Source organism: Diceros bicornis, chromosome 21 (assembly GCF_020826845.1).
Source record: "Diceros bicornis minor isolate mBicDic1 chromosome 21, mDicBic1.mat.cur, whole genome shotgun sequence".
Lineage (NCBI taxonomy): Eukaryota > Metazoa > Chordata > Mammalia > Perissodactyla > Rhinocerotidae > Diceros > Diceros bicornis.
Genome location: NC_080760.1, coordinates 56209877 through 56226870, shown reverse-complemented (window position 1 = coordinate 56226870; position 16994 = coordinate 56209877). Strand labels below are relative to the sequence as shown.

General features: G+C 56.9%; 1 protein-coding gene across 5 annotated transcripts in view; it reads left to right on the top strand.

The window, feature by feature from the left end:
* ZC3H3 (zinc finger CCCH-type containing 3) overlaps positions 1-16994 on the top strand; it is a 99616-nt gene that overhangs the window by 3705 nt on the left and 78917 nt on the right. For all 5 annotated transcript variants that reach the window (XM_058565045.1, XM_058565049.1, XM_058565047.1 and 2 more), the window contains exon 3: positions 459-655. In XM_058565045.1, the coding sequence (XP_058421028.1) occupies positions 459-655 (197 nt within the window). The remainder of the gene's footprint in view (positions 1-458; positions 656-16994) is intronic.

Sequence of the window (16994 nt, the reverse complement as noted above, 5' to 3'; positions counted from 1 at the left end):
AGGGGAGCTGTGAGAAGGAGCCCCTCCTGCGGAGAGGGCTCGGGAGGTTGGTGGCAGCTCCTACTCTGGAATGGCGCCCTGCTCCTTTGCCCCCCCGCCCCCCCGCCCCACGTTGGGGCTCGTCTGGGCTGGGGAGATAGAGGAGATGCTTGTGGACACACCAGGTTGGGGGTCAAGGGGTGGGGTCGCTCTCCGCCTGCCCTGGCTCCCGGATCCTCCAAGGTTGTGGCTGGGAGCCTGGCTGCCGACGGGCATGGGAGCAGCCGTCAGACAGCCGCTGTGGCTGATTAGCTGGGAAGGCGGAGCCCGTGGGGGCTGGAACCCCCTGGGGCTCGCCGCCTCCTGGGGCCGATTGCATGATTCTGGGACCCATGGCACTGGGATCCCGGTGGGCAAGGGGGTAGGGAGCTGCCCTCCAGGGGGGCCTATTGGGAGCTGCCTGCTGTTTGTCTCCGCAGCCTTCCCGGGGACAAGAAGAGCAGCCCCCCACCTGGTGCCACTGCCAAGAGCCAGTTCAGCTTGCGGCGCAGACAGGCCCTCCGGGGGAAGAGCAGCCCTGCTCCGAAGAAGACCCCCAACAGGGGCCTCATGCAGGTTACCAGGCACCGGCTTTGCTTCCCGCCTCCAGGCCGAGCCCACCTCTCCACCAAGGAAGGTACGATCGGAGGAGGGGCTCTGGGAAGCAAGCTGAGCTGAGCCGGGCCTGCAAGTCCCGCCTCTCCCTGGGCCTGTGCTGGCGTTGCTCCCCTGTTAGGAACCACCTTCACTGTCCACCTCCAGCTCTTAGGGCCCTGGCCCCAAAGTGCTCAGCCTGGTGGGCAGTGGGTGGCCTGGGCTGGCAAGTGGAGGAGGAGAAGGGCCGAGGCCCTGTGCGCTACACTCTGGGTGGGGAGATTCTCTGCGTATCCCTCTATAGACCCAGCCACGGCCCTGTTGGCAGAAGGAGCTGGAAAGTGGGTGAGAGGGTGGCAGTCATGAAGACCTGGAGGAGGATGGGGCATGGCTTGTGCTACCCAGAGCTTCCCCCCAGGCCACTGCCTCACCCAGGGTCTCTCCCTGTGTCTTCCACTGGCTCTACCCCTCCCTTCCTGATGGCTGCTGCCTTTTTCTCAGGAAGCCTGAGTGAGCTGGCCTGGGAGAGGTCGGCTTTGCCCACTTTCTGAGTCACTGGTGTGTAGTCAGCAGGGTGAGGAGCATTGTGGGGCGTGGCCCCCTTGAGGAGGTGAGGTGATAGCAGTATTTTGGGGGAGTTGCCGCCAGGCTGGCACGTGCTGGGGATCTGTGGTGGGGGTTCTGGGGCTCTGGGGAGTGGGGAATGGGGAAGTGATTCCCCGTGACACTGTCCTGGAGAGCTAGGATTCATCTGGGCACACCTGGTCCTGTGGTGTCCCCTCTCTCTCCCCTTTGAGCAGCTGGGGGATGGTGGTGATGGTTTCCCAGACTGATGCATGTGAAATCTGAGGTGACGGGGCTTTGGGGCTGAGCAGGCTTGGCCCTGGGCCAAGACCCATTTGGGTCTTGTGCTCTAATGGTGGCGCTGGCGTGGTGTTCAGGTATCCCAGCTGAGGGCACTGTCCTTGGCCGGGCCAGCGGGGCTTTGGAGAAGGCTCCGGAGGAGCAGGTGCCTGGGCAGAGCTGAGTGCCTGCATGGGAGCTGGCCACATGAGGGTGGGGCATGGGGTCCCGGGTAGAGGGCTAATTGGGGCCACAAGGGAGATGTGAGGAAGTGAGGCTGGAGGGCGCTGACTGCCCACCCGTCCTTCTTTGGCTGCCACATTCTGTGTGCTGTGGTGAGTGTGGACTTCGTCCCCGGGTGACAGAGCAAAGGGAGCCCGATGGTGGTCCCTGGTGGCCACAGTGAGGTGGCTGGATTGGGGGTTGGGCCTTTGCTGCAGGACTGACTGGGAGTGGAGAGAAGGCAGTGGATTGACCAGTGCCCAGGCTGCCCCAGGACTGACTGGGAGGACGAGTTGAAGGTGCCCCTAGTTTTGGGAGGCCAGCAGGGGATGGCTGAGCCTCCAGGGAGGTTGAGGGCAGGTGGGGTTCTGGTGGCCTCTTGGAGCAGCTGGGAGAGAGACCAGGAGGTGGTGCTTGTAGCCATTTGGGCCTCCGTGGGGACTCCCGGCTCCCATTCAACTCTTCCCTGTTGCAGTGTTGTCATAGCCAGCAGAGAGGTCTGGGTGAGTGGAGGAGAAGTTGCAGATGGAGATCTGTCCCCACAGATGAGCCGCCACACTGGCCAGCTGTGGGAGGTGGGCGTGTCCATGGGCCTCTCTGCATCCTGGTCCAGGTGCTGGGTGTCCAGGAGGCACAAGGCAGGGGGGCTCCCTTCTGCCCTCCTGTGGCCTGCGTTCTAGCCAGCCAGCTGCTGAGATGTTTCCATAGTGACTTGCCATGAGGAGAGTGTGTTGGGGCGAGTAGAGACGGGGTGGCCAGGCAGGGCCCCTTGAGGAGGCAGTAGTTTAGGGAGACTTGAATGGCGGGGACATGATATGAGGTGGCTTGAGGGAGGAATGTCCCAGCCAGGGGCCCCAGCTGGCCCCAGCCTGGTGGATCCTCTGTGCCCAGGTTTGTCTTCCATAGCTAGTCCGAGTGTAAGCAGACAGTGTGATCTGGGCCCAGAACATGGCCGGCTAGGAGGGCTGCCCTGGCCCGCTGCTCTCAGAGCAGCAGCGTCCCTGCTTTAATTCTCTAGGCCTGTGTCTGGCTTGCTTGGGAGCCATTGCTTCCCGTCCTGCCTTCTTGGGCCTTTCCTGGCACCAGAGCCCTCTGGGGAACTGGATTTCTGGAGTGCCGGTGAGCATCTGCTGGGCATCAGGCCTCCTCGCTGGGCCTGGAAGCAAGTGTTCGTGGACCACCTGCTGGGCCAGGTGTTGGGCATGCCAGGGACGCAGCAGACAGAGCCCCGGGCCTCATGGCCCCCTCCTGCCTTCCTGGGGCACTGTGCCCTGATGCAGGAGTGGGCACTGAGGGTCTTGATGCAGGGGTGGGCACTGAGGGTCCTGATGCAGGTGGGCACTGAGGGTCCTGTCCTGATGCAGGGGTGGGCACTGAGTGTCCTGATGCAGGTGGGCACTGAGTGTCCTGATGCAGGTGGGCACTGAGGGTCCTGATGCGGGTGGGCACTGAGCATCCTGATGCAGGGGTGGGCACTGAGGGTCCTGATGCAGGGGTGGGCACTGAGCGTCCTGATGCAGGGGTGGGCACTGAGGGTCCTGATACAGGAGTGGGCACTGAGGGGTTGTGGGTGTCCCAGGTGGGCACACCTTGACCTCTCCAGCCTATTCTCTTGCTGTGTGTCAGCTTCTCTCCCAGGAGTTCAGCAGAGCTGCTCTTGACTGTGGTTTGGCTGTGCCTGTGCTACCCCTGGCCCCAAGGAGCCCGGTTTGGGGGTAGACATGCCTGAGACAGACTGTTGCCATCCCACGCAGTGGGCACTCCTGAAGAAAGAGTGCCACGTGGTAGAGAAGTTCATTCTCTCTCGTGGGCTGAGGACCTGCAGACTGAGGACCCCTCTCCAGACAGGGCAGGAGCAGGCAACACCTGGAACCCTCCACGTGAAGCCGGGGTTTGTGGCCAGGCGGGCAGTCCAGAGCGCTCTCTTTCCCTCCTCCGGGCTGGAGGGCTGTGGTGTGGCTCAAGGGGCCAGGGTGAGGGCTGCTCCAGGCACAGGAAAAGCCTGGGGGTGGCCTTGCTGCAGAAACTGCTGGCTGAGGGGCTGCCGAGGAGCTAGAGAGCCAGGCAGGGCCTGGGGCCATGGCCTGGAGCTGGCATGAGGGCAAAGCAGAGATGTTCTAGGATGCTCATGCTGGCTGCCAGGTGGACTGTAGCAGCTGGGCTTGTAGATTTGGTAAGTAGACTGGACTGGGGAGAGAGAAAGGCCATGTGCATCCTCCTGAGAGCTGTGCTGCAGGCTCAGCCATCGCTTGCTTGTGCCCAGGGTTTGCTTGTGCCCAGGGTTTGCTTGTGCCCAGGACGGTTCCCTTGTTAGGCCTAGAGCAGAGTGGGGTGTAGGCTGGGGATGGCAGAGCCTGCCTCCCACTGGTAGGGCAGGTGCAGTGCTGTGTGGGAGGAGGAGAAAGGCTTTGGACCAGCCACTGTGGGGATGTGTGGGGGGATTGCGGTGTTGAGGGGGCTGACACAGCCCCTGCCTTAGGAGGAGTATTAATAAGCTCATAGTTAATAGGCAGATGTGATAACTACGGCACAGAATGCCCTGGGAGGGAAGTGGAAGGGAGAGTAGAGGAGAGAGTCCTGTTGGGGGAAGGGCTTGGAGAAGGCTTCTACTCACTCATCCACTTATCCATCCCCCTATCCATCCTCCCTCCATCCATCCTCCGCTCATCCATCCTTCATTCATATGTGCTCTATCCACCCATTTATCCACTTATTCATCCCCCCATCCATCGTGCATCCATTCGTCCTCCACCCATCCTTCCTCCACCCATTCTTCCTCCATCCATCCTTCCTCCATCCATTCATCCTGTACCCATCCATTCTCCATCCATCCATCCACCATCTATCCATCCACCCATTTATCCCTCCATTTACTCATGCATCCATCCATCCTCCATCCATCTGTCTTCCATCCATCCATGTTCTGTCCATTCTCCATCCCCCGTTTATCCATCCATCTATCCTTCTATGTTCTGTCCATTCTCCATCCATCTATCTGTTTATCCATCCATGCCCTCATCCCCCACCATCCACACCTCCCTCGTCTATTCAATAAAAATATATTGAACACCTCTGTGCAGGGCAGTGTGCTGGCTCCTGGGGGTACCGTGGATGCTGAAGCCACGTTGTGGTGGTGAAGACCAACAGCTACCTGGGTACTTGTAAACAGGTCAAAAAGATGCTTTCAGGTGGTAAAAGCAGGAGAAGAAAAGAGGTAATGCAGTAGAAGAGAGCTGCCAGGAGGGGCAGGGGTTGGTGTTAGCAGGTGGTCGGGGGCTTCTCTGAGGAGGTGATTGCCTGAGCTGAGACCTGAGTGAGGAGAGGAGTGACCAGTGCACATCTCTGCAGGTGAAGGGCACAGGTGGGAATGAACTTTGCTGTGTTCCAGGAGCAGAGAGAGGCCCTGTGTGGCTGGCATCCTGGAGGATGGGAGGGGTTGAGGCCAGAGGGCAGGTGGGACTAGATGATGGGGAAGGGTCGTGTAGGCCACAGTAAGGAAAAGGAAAAGGAGGTTGGTTCTGGTTATGCTGGGAAGCCAGGGCGGGACAGAGGAGGGGCCTGGGACCTACATGAGTGTGCTCAGGGATGTGAGGAGGCCGTGTTGCTGGGGGGAACCAGGAGCATCCAGCAGGCCTGGAGAGGGCAGTGAGCCAGGATGAGCCTGTGGGTGAGGACTTGAATGCCAGGCCAGGGAGGGGGTCCTCATCGACAGTGGGCGGGGAGCTCACGGAAGATGCTTGCACAGAGGCATGAGATGCTGGGCAGGCAGCCCCGGACACAGCCACCTTGAGATCCTGAGATGGGCAGAGGCAGCTGTGGTGGGGATGGGAGTGAGGATGAGCATTTCCCTGGGCTGAGGGCTGTGATGGAGTCAGCGTGTGGCTCCCCCAGGCCCCTCCTTCTGCAGAGACCATCTCCCCTGTCCCTTTTCCCCTCTCCTTCTCTCCCTCCCTGTTTTGCCTGTCTCAGATCCTGGGCTGGGCATGACCCAGCCTGGCTAGCTGCCTCACACACGCTTTCATTTAATGCTATAGGCACTTGGGGTGAGTGAGTGAGCCCTTCTGGCCCTCCATTGGTGGGCTCCAGCAGCTGGGGGTGTGTGTGAGTGTGTGTGTGCACGTGTGTGTGTGCACGTGTGTGTGCCTGCATCGCCAAGGTCATGCTCTCTTGCTTCCTGGAAGGTGCAGACCCTGGGCTAGGAGCCAGCTGGCAGGGCCTCCTTGTGGATGGGGTCAGGGGGCAGGGGCTGCCTCTTCATCTGGCTGCTTTGAGGCTTCTCTTCTCGGTTTCTCCATATAAACGTTTAGCCCTGGGTGCAGCGGTCCTCTTTAAGCAGTGTTGGGGAGGGACCTGATCCCCTGTGGGCTCCCAAACTGTGAAGGGAGGAAAGGAGAGGTGCAGAGGCTTCAGGAAGCTGCCCACAGCACTGCCTAAGGTCCCAACGTCAGCCCTGGCGGCCAGCAGAGGGCGTAGTTGCTCCTCTTATCCCTCAGTTCACCTTTTTCTGGTAATTGATTGCCTAATTTCCTTTTTATGTGAAAGAAAGCAGATATCAAGTAATTTGCAGCAATAACCTGCTAATGCTGGGCCAGTATCGAAACTCCCCTGTTCATTTCAAGTGGCAGATAAAACACTAATACATAATTATCCTTGCAAATTGGATTGTTTTAAATAACTGAAAGGCTACGGCCAGGAGAAAGCGATCCCATCTCCCTTGAGTTACTATTGCAGCGTAATTGCTGCCTTCAATCAATTTCCCTGGCGTTAGAAATTCCATCACAATCAACATTAAGCTTTATTCATTGTGATGGCTAAGAGCCGGGCCATTTCTCCTCTTTTTCTTAACTGGCAAAATTAATCAGGGAAAAGATTTTAAACATTTACCCGTGCGAAAGAGGTCAGCTCTGCCACTCTATTGCTCAGCAGATAAGGGTGCTAATAAAAAGAAAATTGAATTACTAATGATCACCAGGAACAGAGTATATAAAACCTGGCAATCGCCGGTTCAGGAAAAGGGAGAATCAATTTTCTTGGGACAAGGTGCGCTCATTTTTTATTTTGGCGCATATTATCAGCAATTTAATTTGAGAGCGCATAAACAGGAGGAAACAGTTAGGGAGTAATGAGCCCGGAGGTGTAAAGTACCGCAGGATATATGCTGTACACAATTTATTTGGCACAACAGATAATCGCTTTAATTGAATTCAAAACTGCATTGTTCAGCAGGCGTGTGGCCGCTGCTGCCTCAGGGACTGACTGACTCCTCCTCTTGCTTCCCCACCCTGCCTCTCCCTAGCCTCCCTTTCCTCGCTCCCCTGCCTTCTGACCCTCCCGCCCAGTTCCCTGGGCCTAGAGTCAGACTTTGGCTGGGGAGCGCCCGTTGGTTGCCGTTTGACCCCCTGTGCTCCCACAGGAGCTGAGGGCTGAGAGGGCTGTGGGGTCTCCCCCTCTGCTGTCAGCATGCCTCCAGCCTTCGTTCCTTCTCTTTTCTCTGGGGATGGGTCCATTGGCAGCTGGGGGATTGAGAGATGACCTAGGGCAGGTGCGTTTGCTGAGGACTGGTGGGGGCTGCCACATCTCAGCTGCACAGAGTCCCCACTTGATCTGTCTCAGGGTGGACAGACACTGGAGAAGGCAGAAGAGAAGAAAACCTGTTAGGTCTCAGAAAGGGTTTCCGATTTACCACCCGTGTAATTGTGGCAATTAGTAATCCTAGCGTGCGGTGCTCACATTACACACGGCCCCCATGGCTCTCGCTCCCATGCAGTGCCCAGGGATATAGGGCCAGCTCTGTGGCTCATCCTCCTCTGGCCACGCTGGGCCCAGCGCCATGACTCTGGCCGCCCTGAGGTGACAAGCTTGATGTGTGCCACTGAGCCTGGCTCCCTGTATGCACAGAGGGTGCTACCCAGCCCACACACCTGGGCAGGCCAGGAAGGAGGGCCAGTGCACCTGCCCACAGTGTGGAGGCCACCTGACACCCTCGGCCCCAGGCTCGGGGGCTTCATGGTGGCAATAGGTCACGGGATTCCTACCAACCACTTGGAAATGTTTGCTGTCATGTGCCAAGGAAAAGCCACAGGTGGGCAGGCAGGTGGGTGGGTGGTGGTGTCATCACCTGTGAGAATTCACTGGGGTGGGGCGGCCCCTCTGCCTCACCTGCCCAGGACATTGGACGTGCGGTGATAACCTGCCCTCCTCTCCCTCCCCTGCCTCTCTTGAGCCCGGGATCCTGCCCTGAAAGCCCCAGGCTGCACAGAGTGGCCAGCATGGTGGGTGAGGGTGTGGCCTGGGGGTTGCTCAGGGCAGCGTGGGTAGGGCTGTGGTTGACAAGAAGGGCCCAGGTCTCAGGTGTGGACCTGAGAGCTGCTGAACCTTTCACACGACCCAGGCCTTCCTCTGGCTGAGAGCTCACAGGGCATGTGGTGAGCGCTTCCTACTCGTGCCTTATTCTGCCATGCCAGTCACATGGTCTGAAGGAACTATTGTCACCTATTTACAGATGAGAAGTGGGGTGGCCACTTGCCCTAGGTCATTGGCAGAAAAGGTAGGTGTGGACCCTTGTCTGGGCCTCGTTGGGTCACTATGGTGGTGCCAGTGAGGAGCTCCTCTGGCTGGAGTCGCCCACTGCTGGGATGGCCACCCTGCCACCCCGCCTGTGTGTGTGTGTCTGCCGGAACTGGGACACCCATTCTCTGTGTCTGAGTTTCTCCAAAGAAGTGCTCAGGGAGTCCCTCCCTGTGTGACGTCCCCTTGGAACCCCCCCTTTGGCCTGCTCCCTCAGTACCTAGACCCCTCCACCAAGACCCCTGGGTGGCTGTCCTGCCCTCCCCAGCCACAGAGCAGGGACCTGTGGGGGGCCGAGTTCCCTCAGGTACACGGCGTTCACTGGGCAGTGGATCCCACCCACTGGCCCCCCAGTCCCTGGGTGGGGGATCTGTGGGCTGACTGCAGGGAGACTCACTGCTTGGTCCTTCAGTCTTGAAGGGCCTGCCTTGAGGCTGTCCCTGTTCCCTAGGGCGCCCTCCTGCTCCTGTAGAGGTCAGAGCAGTTCTTCTCAGCTGCCTGGGCACCGGAGCCTGTCCGGATGTGCTTAGATTGTCCAGGGACATTTGTGGGTCTCTCGCTGAGCAAGCCCCAGCTCGGGAGACTGGGGCTGCACCGACAGGGAGTCACTGCTCACTGGCTCTCTGCCCCAGTAGCCCCTTGCACAGCTGGCACGGGAGCTTTTAAACCTGTCCTCACTTTGCCTCCTGCTCTGAAGTCCTGTGGTCCCCGGTGCGTGGAAAAACTCAGCTCAGGCTGTCTGCCCCGCCCCCTTTCCCCAGGCCCTGCTCCTCAGACCAGGCCCCACCCCTCTCGCATGCCCCGCCCTTCTCTGACCAGGCCCCACCTTGCTTCTGACCAGGTGTGCCCAGTAGGCAGGGGCAGGGGGTGAGCCAGGCAGCAGCACTGCAGCATTGCTCTCATGAGGCAGCCTGGGAAGCTCCTGCTTGGCACTGGGCAGCCTTGTGCATGGCCTGTGTTGGCCTCAGGGTTGCGGGAGGGTCAATGGGTAGAGGGGGCAGAGCGAAGCCTCCACAGGAAGGAAGCATTCTCTCACCACCGGTGCTCACTGAGGGTACTTTGGGATGATTAGGAGTAGAGGGGTCGCCAGCTTAGAGTGACTGTGCCCTACCCTGCAGCCAGGCTGCTAGGTGGACCCTTTGAGCTGGGCGGCTCGCTGGGAGGCTGATTGTCATGGAGGGTGGGCTGTCCGTTAGTGCCCGAACTCCAGGGCACAGCGCCTCGGGAGCAGAGAAACCTGGTGGTGGAGGCGTCAGTGCCTGCCCAGGGCCAGCCTCTGGAGCATGGCATGGCATGGCACCGGCCCCATGGCCCTCCTCACAATGCCTGCTGGCTCTCTTCTCCTGAGTTATCAGAGACCACTGATCCCAGCCTCATGGGGGAGCAGGAGACCTGCAGTTGAGACCAGGGATGCCTCTCCTGGTCCATGTTGTGGACAGGGACACAGCAGTTCTTGCCATGGCCCCAGGAGGGCCCTGGCTCCTACTCACAGCTGAGGAGGAGGGGGGCAGGCGGGGGAACGGAGGCGGGCTTGCTGTGTTATGGCCAGGGAGGACGCCAGGGCCGGGTGACTTTCCCATGGTGTCCCCGTCCTCTCCCATTGGGTGCTGGGAAGCAGCACGGCATCTGGTGCTCACGTCCCGGGCCTTTCCCAAGGGGCCAGCAGTCACTGGTCAGGAGCCTCCTCTTTGGTGCTGGCATTGCCTTGCTCCCTTTCCATGTCCATGACCTGTGACCGGGGCTGAGGGTTGTCTCCTGGGGGTTACTGGGCAACTGGGGATTAAAGGAGTGGGGCAGTCAGGTGCTTAGAGTGGGGCTTCACGGATGCTAGATGGGGTGGTCACCAGAGTTTCCTGCCTCGGAGGGTCTGTGATCCATCATCGCTCGCTCCCGTGCAGTTGGGTTGTTCAGTTTTACTACGGCAGACACTGTACAGGGCATGAGAGCAGTTAAATCCAGAGTCCTGCTTTCATCAGGGAAAAAGAAAATGCTGAATTAGGCGCTGTGGAAGGCAGCCACGGCGCGTCGTGAGCCCTGCATAAATTATCAGGCATGGCGGAGGCCTCCAATTTTGTTTGTCGTGGCTGTCCTAATTACTTATTCCATAAGAACTGGTGTGGGAGCGCATGTGTGTGTGTACGCGTGGCGCTCGTGTGGCACCCAGGCAGGCTCGGAGACCTGATGGGGCTGTGACCTCCATGTAGCTGAGGCACCCAAGTGATGCCGTGAGGCTGAAGCCCCAGAGTCTGACCACCCGACTCCTGGGCAGGGAAGGAGCGGTGATGTTCTCAGGATGGCCGGAGCTCACACCCCTGGGTCTGGGGAGCACCCTTCTTGTGGGCCTGGGCCAGGTTGCGGACAGCATGGGCTGCTCCTTGTGTCTAGTAAATGGAGAGGGTGTGGCGAGAGTGGCACATCCCCGTGTCCTGGCCCACTGAGCCCGGCCCCCCTGAGGATCCCTCTCAACCCAGCAGGCTTGCAGGAGCCTGCCCATCAGTGGTCACTGGGGTGCAGGATGAAGGCTCTGCTCTGCACAGCCACTTTGTCTCGGGCTGCTGACCCCATGGCCCTGCCCTCCCCCTTTGCCCCCAGTGCTCTTCCTGCGGCCGGCCTCTCGGGTGGTCTGTTCCTCCAGCTCTTCCAGGCCTGACCCCTCCCTCCCCCTGGGGAAAGGAGGCTGCGTGGTGAGAGGACAGGGAGCTCCGACCTCCTGGAGGTGGGGCATGGCCTTCCAGGTCCCTGGAATTTGGCACCTTCTCTCCACAGCTGTCAGAATGGTACTGGGCACTCCCATCCAGGTCCTGGGTCCCACTCCTCCTTCCTGCTGGGTACCATACTCTCCTGCCTCCTTCGACCCCCCCACAATACCCTCGCTTGTAGACAACTGTTGTGGCACTGGGCCGTTGGCATGCTCCATGCTAGGGGATCCCCCAGGGCAGAGCTGAATGTGGCCAGAGCTCCCCGTGGACATGGGTCTCGGTCAGGGGACCCCCATGTTTCCAACTGACTAATGGTTTTCCTTGACGGGCGTCCACTGGTATGCTGGGGCGAGCTCCTGGCGGGAGGAAGTGCTGCTTCCTCTCCATGTCTCTGGCCCAGCACCAGGTTGGCATGGCAGGGGCAGGGGGGCTGCCAGCCCGAGGAGCCGTCCAGACAGGGGCTGGGAAGTGGAAGATCTGTCGGGGAGGAAACAGCCTTGGCCAGGGCCTCCTGCCCACAAGGCGCCTTGTCTTCCTGCTACTCACGCCTCCCTCTGTGCCATCTCTGCTCCCGTAAGCAAATGGTCATTGAGCGTTGTTGAGTCCCAGGCGCTGTGTTGGGCATGTGGCTGATGGGCCAGTCTGGTGAGGTCTCCAACAGCATGGGGACGAAAAGGGGTGATGCCAGCACAGATGTGACTCTTGGTGCCAGAGAGAAGATGGAGACTGGCCAGCTGGCCAGGAGGCAAGGAGGTTGCGCTGGGCTGGGCAGGGCTTCCTGAGGGCCAGCGGGTGGAGGAACCTGGGGACGGGGTGAGGGTGCATGCTGTGCAGAGTGCACGGTGAGTGCCGAGAGGGGCAGAGCAGGTGTCTGAGCAGGTGTGGCTTTCCTTCACCTGGAATTGCCTGGAATGAAGGGACACCCACACGTTGACGAGTGAACACACCAGGCAGGAGGCCCTGCAGCTGTCTGACCCTGCTTCTTCTCCTGGCCCCCAAGAAGGCTGATCCCAAGACTGCCAGCCCCTTGGGTTTCATCAGTTCTGAGTGTTAGCAGTGTCTTCCAGCACCACCTCCCTCTGACAGGCTGCCCAGTAAGCTGTGTCTCTGTGTGGCCAGAGCCTGCTGTCAGCGCCCTGTCCTGGGCGCCGGGCTTGCGGGGAGGCAGCCAAGGGAGGGAAAGGAGCCAAGTTAAGTTTGTTGAGTGACTGCTGTTCCAGACGCTGAGCTCATGGTGACCCACTTCCCAGGAACGGAAGGTGAGGCTGGGGAGGCACCGGGCCTTCCTCTCTGCGGGCAGCAGTCTGCCCCTGAGTGTGGGCCTTTGCACCTTTGTGTGGCCTGTGGAACCACACCTCCAGGGCTGTGCCAACCTGCTGTGCTCCATGCCAGCCACAGTGCAAATGCCAGGCATCACCATTGAAGTGGGGACAGGGCGAGAGGAGCTCAGTGGTACCAGGCAGGGATGGCAGGTGCAGGGGCTACTGCATGACCAGTGGAGTCTGGATAGGCGAGGCCTCCTTGGAGCGGGTGCAGAGCCACAGTCTGCCCCTGAAGGCCCTGCTCACTCCCAGTACACGAGACTCGTCCTGTCCCTTATTAAGAATCTGGTATAGGCTGACAGCCAGGCTGGCGGCTGTGTTTTCATCCTGGGTGACAGAATCCCAGCGGGGTGTCCAGGAGCTAAGCAGACATGCTCCTTGTAGATGCATGCAGACCGGACCAGGGCATGGAGGGCTCGAGTGCCAGCTTCAGTGTGTGCCCTCAGGCTGGGTGGTGCCTGATTGGTGGGCGGCCCTGAGCTGTGCTGAGGGTGCTTGGGCATCCAGTTAGTGGCCAGTGGCCTTAGCAGGTCACTGGCCTCTCAGCCTCCTTTTCCCTCCTCTGCATGTTGGGGCCGATGACAGACCTCTGCCTCAAGGACTAGGGGGTCATATCTGGCCGCGAAGGGCCTGGGGGGATGTAAACTCTAGGCCCTGGGGCGGACTGGAGCAGGGCCACTGCCTCTCTGCCACTACCCTGGTGGGTCCCTGGGGCCTCCTCTGCCTGCTGTCTGTTGTTCCCCGTGGCATTTGGAGCTGGAACCAGGGTACTAGGCCTGGGGGGGCATGACCCAGCTGGCCCCTCACTACCCTCTGGCCGGGATGTTTTACGCAACGGAGAAGGAGCAAGGATGAGCACTTGGCGCGGGGTGGCCTAGGCACCCATGACTTTGGGATGCCCCGAGAGCATTCCCTAGCCGAGTGCTGTCCCCTCAGGGCTGCTGAGAGCCAGAGCGGCAGCCAGGCCATTGGCTCAGGGATGTGAGTCCCAGGGAGTGGCACTGGGAGCTGCCTGGGAGGGAGTGCCTGTGAGGCCTGAGCATTCTGGGCAGAATTCTTTCCCGCTGAAGACAGGTGGGTGGAGGAGGAAGACCAGCCCGGCCATGGGGGCACAGTGTCCCCATGGTGGACCTTCTGGTTCAGGCCTCTGGAGAGGGACAGAAGCTGAGTTTGGGGAGGATAGCAGGCCCATGGTCTGTCCCCTCCTGTGGGCTCAGCTGCCTGAGGGGCTTTGCAGGGACCCCTCTAAGGTTGTGGCTTTGGTGCCTGGCCCTGTGAGAAAAGCAGGGCAAGGCTCCCATCGCTCCCAAGGAACTGGCATACCTTGGCCTGGCCATGTGCTGGCCCGGCAGTGACGCACTGCACTCTTCCTCTGAGACTGAGAGCCAGCACTGCGGCCCTGAGCCACTCTTCCCTGTCCCTCTGCTCGGCATGGGGCTCTGGGCAGCTGTGCTTGGGCCTGGAGATGTGTTTCTCTTTAGCCTGGCTTTCCTTACTCCTTCTGTTTTAAAGGAGGAAGGTGCCGGGTGGGGTGGGGGTTCATTGTCTGGAACTGGCTCAGGCTGCTGCCCCGACACTGTGTTGTCGCCTTGGCTTTTGAAGGACGGGGGAGAGGATGGAGAGGCTGCAGAGCCACACCACCCCTCTTGCTGCCCTGGGCACTGGGGCTGGCTGGTGCGTGTTTGTCCTTGACTCTGGGCTCTGAGACAGTGCCCCAAGGGACAGCAAGTGGGGAGACGGGCAGCTGGGGAGCAGAGGCCAGGGGCTGGGGCTGCTGTTCAGAGTCAGAGCTGACCACATAGGCCAGTGGGCCTGAGCTCAGATGGGGTGCCAGGACCAGGTGTTTGGACGATTGGCCTTCAGTCTCTCTTTTTTCTAAAATATGCAATTGTAAGGTTATAAGTTTCCCCCTAAGCATAGCTTTAGCTGTATTCTGCAAGTTAGTTTTGTTTTCTTCTAAAATTTTTTCTAATTTTCATTGTAAATTTTCCTTTGACCCATGGCTTATTTAGAAGGGTGTTGCTTCATTTCCAAACTCGTGGGGATTTCTGAAGTTATTGGTAATTACTGCTCTCTAGCCTAACTCTGCTGTGGACGCAGTCTGGGTGGTCTCAGGCCTTTGAAGTTTGCCGAGACTTCTTTTATGGCCCAGCTTATGGTCAATTTTGGTAAAGCTCTTGTGTGCACTTGAAAAGAATGGGATTTCACTTGTTGGGTGTGGGGTCCTATAAAGTAAATTGTATTAATCCTGTTGTTCAGATCTTCTGTACACTTACTGATTTGGGGGCGGGGGGGGTCTGTCTGTTCCACAGTCACTGAGGGAGGTGTGTTAAATCTTCCACTGTGCTTGTGGATTTGTTCATTTCTCTGGTTGTCAATTTTGCGTTAAATATTTTGAGGTCACTTGACTGAGTGCAAACCAGTTTGGAATTGTTGTCTCTCTCTGGTGGATTGACTCTTTTAGTGCTATGAGATGTCCTTTTTATCTCCAGTAATGCTTTTTGCTTTAAAGTCTACTTTCTCTGATATAAGTATAGCTACACTAGTTTTCTTTTAGTTAGTATTGCCAAATGTGTGTACATGTACATACACATGCATACAATATATGCAAATATTAAATGTAATTGTGTAATTTCTGTATGACAGTAGTCCCCCCTTGTCTGCGGCGATACGTTCCGAGACCCCCAGTGGATGCCTGAAACCATGGATACTACCGAGCCCTTTACATACTATGGTTTTTCCTATACAGTCATGCATTGCTTAACAACAGGGATACATACTGAGAAATGCGTTGTTAGGCAATTTCGTCGTTGTGCGAACGTCGTAGAGTGTACTTACACAAACCCAGAGGGTACAGCCTGTTGCATACCTAGTCTCTATGATAGTAATCTTATGGGACCACCATCGTATATGCAGTCCATTGTTGACCGAAACGTTGTTACGAGGCTCGTGACTCTACATACATATCTATGATAAAGTTTAATTTATAGATTAGGCACAGTAAGAGATTAACAACAATAACTAATAATAAAATAGAACAATTATAACAATATACTGTAATAAAAGTTACTGTAGATCTTAGCATCTCTACATAGGAGTTTTTTTCCTTTCCTTATTAGGTCTGAGAACTTCTACCTTTTCGCTTAAAGGAAGCACTTTACGGCTTCTCTTTGGCAGATCCAAATTGCCAGCATCACTGCTCTTGTGCTTTGGGGCCATTATTAAGTAAAATAAGGGTGATTTGAACACAAGCACTGTGATAGCACGACAGTGGATCTGATAACTGAGACAGTTACTTAGTGACTCATGGGTGGGCAATGTCTACAGCGTGGATCCACTGGACAAAGGGAGGATTCCCACCCCTCGAGGGACGGAGCGGGACGGCACGAGATTTCATCATGCTACTCAGAACAGTGTGCAATTTAAAAGTTATGAGTTGTTTATTTCTGGAATTGTCCATTTAATATTTTTGGACCTCGGTTGATCTCAGGTAACTGAAACTGTGGAAAGCAAAACCACGGATAAGGGGGGACTACTATCTGTTTATATTTTTCTTGTATACAGCAAATTGTTGGTTTTCAAGTACAGACTGAAATTGTCTTTCTAAAAATAGATTTAGTCTGTTCACACTTAATGTAATTACTAATGTATTGGGGTTTAAGTCTCCCATCTGATCCTGTGCTTTTTCTTTGTTCTACCTGTTCTATGTTTCTTTTTCTTTTGAATACCTTTTTTTATTCCATTTTCTCCTTGATTAGCTTATTATACATTTTTTTTCTTCTTTCAGTGGTTTCCCCAGAGGTTATAATGTACATTCTTGACTTACTGTTATGGGTACTTAGAATTTACCATCTGATCACTTCCCAGTTAGAATAAGAACTTGGAGTACTTAAGCTCTATCTCCCTCTCTTCCCTCTCACGTGCTAGAACAATCATAATTTCAATTCTCCGTATATTTTTTTTATTTATTTATTTTTTGTGAGGGAGATCAGCCCTGAGCTAACATCCATGCTAATCCTCCTCTTTTTGCTGAGGAAGACCGGCTCTGAGCTAACATCTGTTGCCAATCCTCCTCCTTTTTTTTTTTCTTCCCCGAAGCCCCAGTAGATAGTTGCATGTCACAGCTGCACATCCTTCCAGCCGCTGCATGTGGGATGCAGCCTCAGCATGGCTGGAGAAGCGGCGTGTCGGTGCGCCCCCGGGATCCGAACCCGGGCCACCAGTAGCGGAGCGCATGCACTCAACTGCTAAGCCACCGGGCCGGCCCTCTCCGTATATTTTAGACTTCACAAAACATTTTATACAGTCAGCATTTACTTAATTTACCTATGTATTTCTTCTTCAATTTCTCTTCATCCCTTCCTCTACTTGTGCTGGAAGAACACCTCTTAATATTCCCTTTAATGTTGCAGGTCTACTGGGGACCATTTCTTGTAGTAGATTTCAGTTTATCTGAAAAATCTTTGTTTTTGCTTTAATCTCTGAAGAGTGTTTGTGCCGTGTAAAGCCTTTGGGGCTGGCGGGCGTTTTCCTTCTGCGCTGGGAAGAGGACGGCCTGCTGCCTTCCGACTTCACTGCTGCGGTGGGGAGGGCAGCCGCCGTCTCAGGAGGTACCTTGGCTTCCCCTTCTGGCTGCCGCTGAGACTTGCGTCTGTCTTTGGTTCTCAGCTGTGGTGCTGTGTATGCTTTGTGTACTTTTCATTTATCCTGCTTAGGGTTTGTGATATCT